General features: G+C 37.6%; 2 protein-coding genes across 2 annotated transcripts; both read left to right on the top strand.

The window, feature by feature from the left end:
• Window positions 1–322: 322 nt before the first annotated feature.
• Window positions 323–3987, top strand: LOC148087668 (uncharacterized). The gene is made up of 2 exons (XM_087790547.1): window positions 323–411; window positions 2038–3987. Exons 1-2 carry the CDS (start codon window positions 393–395, stop codon window positions 3102–3104), a joined length of 1086 nt encoding a protein of 361 aa, XP_087646673.1. The 5' UTR covers window positions 323–392; the 3' UTR covers window positions 3105–3987.
• Window positions 3988–4645: 658 nt separating this feature from the next.
• Window positions 4646–7748, top strand: LOC148087669 (uncharacterized). Its single transcript, XM_087790344.1, has 2 exons — window positions 4646–4786; window positions 5815–7748. The coding sequence occupies exons 1-2, from the start codon at window positions 4768–4770 to the stop codon at window positions 7416–7418; spliced, it is 1623 nt and encodes a 540-aa protein (XP_087646470.1). The 5' UTR covers window positions 4646–4767; the 3' UTR covers window positions 7419–7748.

Raw genomic sequence — 7748 nt, forward strand, 5'->3', positions numbered from 1 at the left:
GCACCAACGCCACCTAGTGGACGGTGTGGGATGCCTACGTTCCCTGCGTTCTTTGTCCAACAACCTCTCGCTCCCGAACATGTCGGCACGTTATTTGCTCCATAACGTTGCAACCAATATTGAAGTCAGTGCTGACGTTCCTCAAACAACCATAAACTGTGGTTAATCAACCAGTGGGGGGCAGTAGTGGACTAAACATTGCTCAGGAGAAGAAGACGTTTCCGCCTTATCCTCCATTTTGTGCTTATAGGAGACAGAACCAGCTCCGCAGTTTCTTCTCTCTTCTGTTCGAGGATGATCTGCTAGATATTGTCTAGATTTCATCATTTCATTCTGAAAACTGCTGCAACGATCATCTGCTCTTACGAGAAAGGAATAAAACCTCGCTGGAGATGGTGACCAGGAGACAAGGTAGATGCATAATAAACAGATGCATTTACTGTTTATTAAAAGCGTGGACGGGGAGTTGTATCATGTACTTCTGTGTACGTCACTAATAATAATGAGTTTTTTCTGGGATCTGATCGGGCGGAAATTCCAGAGGCAGATTCCGATGTGTTGATGAAGGGAAAACTACTCTGTGGTTTTGCTTCTTATTGTAGAATCACTGTTTGATTTTAAGAACTCATATGCAATGACGTCAGCAGGCCAAGGTTTTAAGGTAAGGTAAAACTTTATTGATCCCTCAGGAGGTCTGTTTTTTTTTCCAATAGCCAGCAATTTTTCATAAACAATAAAAAAGTAATAAAAATAAAATAAGAAGAAGAACATAAAGAGAAAGAACAAGATGACACAATCTAAGTCTAAAGATAAAGATAAATAATATAGATCAAAGAAAAACAACAAAGACTAACATAGAACAGAACATCCAGATACTCTCACTCCACTCCTGCCCCCGAACTCAGAATTGTACAATTTAATAGCACGAGGAATGAATGAGTCCTTGAGTCTATTTGTTTTGCACCTGGGAAGGAGCATTCGTGCACTCATTCTGCTTCTCTGCTCACTGATGACAGTTTTGAGAGGATGACTGTCATTTTATTTACTATTTTATTTATTTATTTGTTTTTTATTGACTGTGTTTTATTGGAAGGTGCTAAGGATTTAAAGCCTATGAGCCATAAGGAACAATTAAGTACCATTTTAATGATGCTACTCAGATATTCTTCAAAACTGTTTTCTAAAACAGGAAAAGGCAATTTGGAGTCTTCAGGGGCCACAATATACTGTGTCACACTGTAATTGTTGTGAGGGCAGGTCAAGCCAAAAGATAGCAGCGAAAAGCTAAAAAATAATGGGAAAACCTAAAAACAAATCAAAAAAGAAAGCAATTAGAAAAATTAAAGGAATAAAAGATAAGAAGAACATAAAATAATCCTTAATGTGCCAAAACATATTTTAATATTCATTAACCTTTGGTTAAAAAAAAGAATTGATACAAGATAACCCCCCAAAAAATATGTATATGATCTCAATATTTAGTCAAATTGTTTTAGGAGCAATAAATATATATTTTTTAAACAGCCAAGTAACAACAAAGATCTGGTTGTATTTAGAGTTAATACAATTAATAGAAAAACACATTGTAAGCTGTTAGAGCGTCTTCATTTCAGGCAATTTTCTGTGTTAGCGAATTCTGCATCAAAAGAAAGACTGAATATAACTTGTCAGAAAGAATGTAACAGTTTATACTGATATTATCTATCATCAGACAGTTTTAGAGTATCATCAGACCCCTGCTTTTTTTTTAATGTCGCCCTCAAATAGTCTCTTTCCCTCGTCACATTTTCCACACTCCCTGGATAGCTAAATTCCGTGTTCACTTCCATTTTTCTTGGACTAATAAATGACATTGTGAGATCAACACTATGAAGCGAACCTTTGTGTTGACCCAGTTATCAAAATATTTTTTTATTTTTCTTTCTCTTCAACTATCCCTTTCTGTGTTCGCTTAGTCCACTGCTACAATGCCAACACAAGACATTCAAAAGCAGCCTGATTGTTCAGTGACTCAAGTGTGTTTGTGTATCTGTACAGATGTTCAGCAGCTGCTGGTGAAGGAAGAAGACGTTTCTACTGAGCAGCAGGAGTGCAGCTCTAGTCTGAGTCATAAGGAACATGAACGTTCTCTCATTAAAGAAGAAGATTCCACTGAACTGACCTATTTGCCCGTTAAAGTAAAGATGGAGGATGAAGATACATCTCTGACCAGGACCTCAACTCAACACATGACAAATGATGATGGTGTCAAATGTGGAGGATCAGAGCCAGCCACTAACTTTGATACAATTCTCCTCTCTGGCCACCAGAGGTCAATGTATTCTGAATCTGACACGGATGACAGTGAAGACTGGGGAGAAACCAGCAACATTCAGTCAAGTTCAAACTCTTTGGAAAATCCAAAAGTTAATCTCAGTGAAAAGAAAGGTGATCATGAGTCACTGATCTGCTCCGAGTGTGGGAGAAAATGTACCTCAAAATACCACATGAAGATACACATGAGGATTCACACAGGAGAAAAACCGTACATATGCTCATGGTGTGGTAAAAGTTTTACAAGCAGTGGAAATCTGAAGACACACACAAGGATTCACACTGGAGAAAAACCTTTTATATGCCCTCAGTGTGGTGAAGGTTTTAATTACAGTGGAAACCTGAAGACACACATGAGTATTCACACTGGAGAAAAACCTTTCATGTGCACTCAGTGTGGAAAAAGTATCAATTATGTTGGGGACCTGAAGAAACATATGAGAATTCACACTGGTGAAAAACCCTTTGTCTGCTCTCAGTGTAGTAAAAGTTTTTATTATATTGGGGACCTAAAGAAACATATGAGAATTCACACTGGTGAAAAACCTTTCACCTGCTCTCAGTGTAGTAAAAGTTTCAATTACAGTGGGGACTTGAAGAAACATATGACTATTCACTCTGGAGAAAAACCTTTTATTTGCCCTCAGTGTAGTAAAGGTTTTACACAAAGAGGGAACCTGAATACACACATGAAAACTCATACAGGAGAAAAACCCTTTATCTGCTGCAAGTGTGGCGACTGTTTTAAACAGAGAGTGAGTCTAAGGAAGCACATGACAATTCACACTTGACTCTATTGAATACTAAATCGAAATCCCTATATGTCTCTTTAAAAAAAAGACACTATAACTGGAGTTGGAATTTAGGTTGTTGTCTTTGCTATGCCTTTATGTGTGTCTTCATGTTGGTTTTAAATAGTTTTTGATTATAATGTGTGTTGAGTAATCACTCTTGTAGAGAAAATACAGGATCGTGAACGAAAGATTGATGTATCCATCTGTGATCAGCCTCTCACCTCTATTTAGACAGAAAATGAATGCAATTAAATAAGTGTACAACAATAATTTATAAGCTCCAGCTTTTCCTAAATATATATATATATAAATAATAGAAAATGTGTGGAGCAACAGCACTAGCATGTTGGCATCTAACGAGTCTTGAAAATATGTAACTTATTTTTATAAATTACTTTGGGGTGAGTGGGAGAGGCAGTTGTTTTGCGCAGAACAGGAAAGTAAGAGATAACAGCTGCTTCCACGCCTCAATATGAGATCGGGAACAAGATTTTGTCAGGAAACGCGGTATTCTGAAGGCAGTACAACAGACACAATGGACATAAAAGGTTTGTAGAATGGGAAGTCCACATTTTGTTCTCACCTTGCTTGTTTCATTTTTCTCCGTATCCATTTTACAACATGTCTTTCTCTGTGGAACTTGGAGCGGACATAGGAGCACGTGACGCTCTGTTAATGTGCAGAAAAACTGGACACAAACGCAAGTGGGGGCGACATAGCTCAGATGGTAGAGTGGTTGCCTGCAGTCCAAAAAGGTTGCAGGTTCAATCCCAGCTCCAGACAAGCTTGTGTCGTTGTGTCCCTGAGCAAGACACTTCACCCTGATTGCTCCTGATGGTGAACTTGGCGCAAGTGTGCATGCCTACTCACATCAGTATGTGTGAATGTTTGAATTTCCCCTCGCGGGACTAATAAGGGATTCTAAAAAATAAAATAAAAAAGTAAACATGTCAAACTAACGGGATCTTGCGTGAAAAATCAACATACGGTATGTGTAGATGTGAATATACTGTATATATATATATATATATATATATATATATATATATACAAATGATAATATGGCTAAAATGTTTTAATTAAACTCTGTTTTAAGGTAAATTTAGAATTAATATCATGATAATTTATCACGATAACATGTTTATTTTTAAATATCATTTAGCAAAACTCTTTAAACGTTTTTGTTTTACAAAATGATCTTTAAAATATCCTCAATAGGTTAGTGAAAACTTCTGGACTATGATCCATGATGATCCATATGGTTAATATACATACAACTTTGGTGAGATTTTACTGTAGAAATTTTAAATAAATTAGGGCTTTCAATATGTTGCAACTTCATTAATGAAATCCATGAACGTATTAGTTATTTTTTATTATTATTATTATCTGGTTGTTTATTAATGTAATGAACATATATTTTACCGGTTTGGGTGCAGAAAAAAAAGAACGCCTGTTCTACGCAAGTGCCAGGGCTATGACGTCACGACCAGCGACACAATGTCCCACCCTGTCGTCCATTTTGTTCTCCGAGAAACACTGAATCCGCATCTCCGTGTTTTCTACCCGTGGATCATGTAACTGTTGTCGATGAGCTTCTGCTGCCAAGTTTTCCCTCAACATTCCTCAGTAACAGAGAGACGGAAGAATCCTGCAGGACATGGACCACAACAGACCAGGTACACAGACTGTTACGTTTTCTTCTGAATGGCTGCTTGCTGAGAATAAAGTAAAGCGTTTTCCGTTCATTGACATTCAGCATCTTGATTTATAGACTTGATTTATAAACAACGTTTTCCGTGCGTCTCTTCGACGTGAACGTCACATCCGTAAACACGCTGTACGTCACATCCGGACATCGTTTCATAAGGTTCTTATTTAAACCTCAACATCATGACTCGACCCGATCTCGAATTCTTTTTACAGTAAATAAAACAATTCAATAATGTAAATATATTTTACTTGGTTTTTATCATATAATGTGCTACTATTTTTGTTTTGATACAATGACGTCTTTGTATTGTACGTTGGATTTCTTTGCTTTAAGTATTGTTTTAGGGTCAAATACGTGAAGACTACTTTTTCTGCCCAAGTAAAGAAAAAGAACAATTAGTTTAAAACAAAGGGCAACTAATGTCAAAACCAAACTAATGTGACTCACTCACATGTTTCAAATGTTGAAGTCTTCCTCTACAAGCTGCAGTAAGTCTCTCATCATCACAGTGTTTTGAACTCATTACTTTAGAAGTTCTCCCTCGTCTAAAATCTGGGCGAACAAGAGGTTACGAGAGCGGAGTCCATTATTATGTCAAAATGGCTTCACTCCTCCTTCAGCCAGCTGTACTTTCACTTTGTTTATACAGAAAATCTTGTCTTTATGACCCCCATTTTTGTCATTTTCCTTAATATTTAAGTTTAGTTCTCAAATGATTGCCTTCATGGTCATTTCTTTTTCTCGTTCCACCTTTTGTAAAACCTCAAATTCTGGATATATTTGTTCCCAAACTGGCTTCTTGAATTCAAGCATCTTTTCTCTTTTACTAATTGTTAATGGATGAAAGACTTTAACATATTTTATTTAGTAATGTGATTATTTAACTTGTGACCTGGATTAACATCGTCTGACTTTTATCATCTACTTGACTGGTGGGTGAAAGTTCACACAACAGGATTGTTAGGTGACACAAGTGTTTTTGTTTCTCTGCAGATGTTCAGCAGCTGCTGGTGAAGGAAGAAGAATTTTCTAGCGAGGAACAGGAGTGCATCTCCAGCCTGAGTCACGAGGAACAAGAACATTGTCTTATTAAAGAGGAGGAATTTGATGATGAAGAAGATGAGGAGGATCCTCAAACCAGCAGCTTGATTCGATGCATTAAAATAGAAGCCAATGGAGAAGACTCTGACCACCAGAGGTCACTGTCTTCTGACTCTGACACTGACAACAGTGAAGACTGGGGGGAAGCCAGCAACACTCAGTCAAGTTCAAACTCAGTGGAGAATCCAAAGGTTCATAGCAGTGAAAACAAAGATGAACATCATTCACTGATCTCGGGCGGGAAACATGCCATCAAACCCCAGTGTGAACATTGTTCTGCGCATAGAGGAAACGCGATGGAGGACACTGACTCTTTGAAAGGAGAAACATCTTTCAGCTGCAATCATTGTGATGACAATTTAACGGAACACAGTCGGAAGATGCAAATGGAGGTCCACACTGGAGAAAAACCTTACATCTGCTCTCAGTGTGGTAAATGTTTCTCACGGATGGAAACCCTGAATAGACATGTGAGAGTTCACACTGGAGAAAAACCTTTTGTCTGCTCACAGTGCGGTAAATGTTTTGCACAGTTGACAACCCTGAAAGCACACATGAGAATTCATACTGGAGAAAAACCCTTTACTTGCTCTCACTGTGGTAAAGGTTTTACATCAAGTGGAAACTTAAAGACACATGTGAGATTTCACACTGGAGAAAAACCTTGCATCTGCAGTCAGTGTGGTAAAGGTTTTAAACAGATTGGAAACCTTGCAAAACACATGAGAATTCATACTGGAGAAAAACCTTTTAGCTGCTCTCAGTGTGGTAAATGTTTTTCACAGATGGACACCCTCAAAATGCATTTGAGAGTTCACACAGGAGAAAAACCTTACATTTGTTCTGAATGCAGTAATTGTTTCATACGGATAGGGGACCTTAAGAAACACATGAGAATTCATACTGGAGAAAAACCTCACATCTGTTCTCATTGTGGAAAAGGGTTTATAAAAAGTGATCAACTGAACACACATGTGAGAGTTCATACTGGAGAAAAACCTTTTATCTGCTCTCATTGTGGTAAAGGTTTTACAAATAGTGGGTACCTGAAGATACACATGAGAACTCATACTGGAGAAAAACCTCATATCTGCCCTCAATGTGGTAAAGGATTTACAATTAGTGGGAACCTGAAGAAACACATGAGAATTCATAGTGGAGAAAAACCTTTTAACTGCTCTCAGTGTGGTAAAAGTTTCACAAATAATGCAGACCTGAAGAAACACATTAGAGTTCACAGTGGAGAAAAACCCTTTATATGCGCTCAGTGTGGTAAATGTTGTACACAGATGGAACACCTAAAGACACACATGAGAATTCACACAGGAGAAAAACCTTACACTTGCTCTCAGTGTGATAAAAGTTTTACAAATGGTGGAAGCCTGAAGAAACACATGAGAATTCATACTGGAGAAAAACCATACCGCTGTCCAAACTGTGATGACTGTTTTAGGCAGAAAGTGAGTCTTAAGAGGCATATGAAGAATCATAAGTAACTAGGTTTTACAAAATATATTCCTTATGTGGCTCATAACATCGACAAGTGGAGTTGGAATTTAAGACACTGATGTCGACGCTATTGGAATGTTCCAGTTCCTTCTATGAAAAATAAAGATCCACCATGACCTGGAGAACCTTGTGACCTCAGACCATCATCACAATTGACACCATTTTTCTTGTTTCAAGAACTGCTAATATAATTTAAGACTGCTCATATAATAAAAATGTAAAATGCATATTTTTCATTTGGAAGTTTTTCAAAACCGCAACCTTTTGGATAATGCTCCTCTGCTCTACTAACTTTTCAGGGCTGACTTTTCTCTGTC

Source organism: Callionymus lyra, chromosome 1 (genome assembly GCF_982586985.1).
Source record: "Callionymus lyra chromosome 1, fCalLyr1.hap1.1, whole genome shotgun sequence".
NCBI classification, from domain to species: domain Eukaryota; kingdom Metazoa; phylum Chordata; class Actinopteri; order Syngnathiformes; family Callionymidae; genus Callionymus; species Callionymus lyra.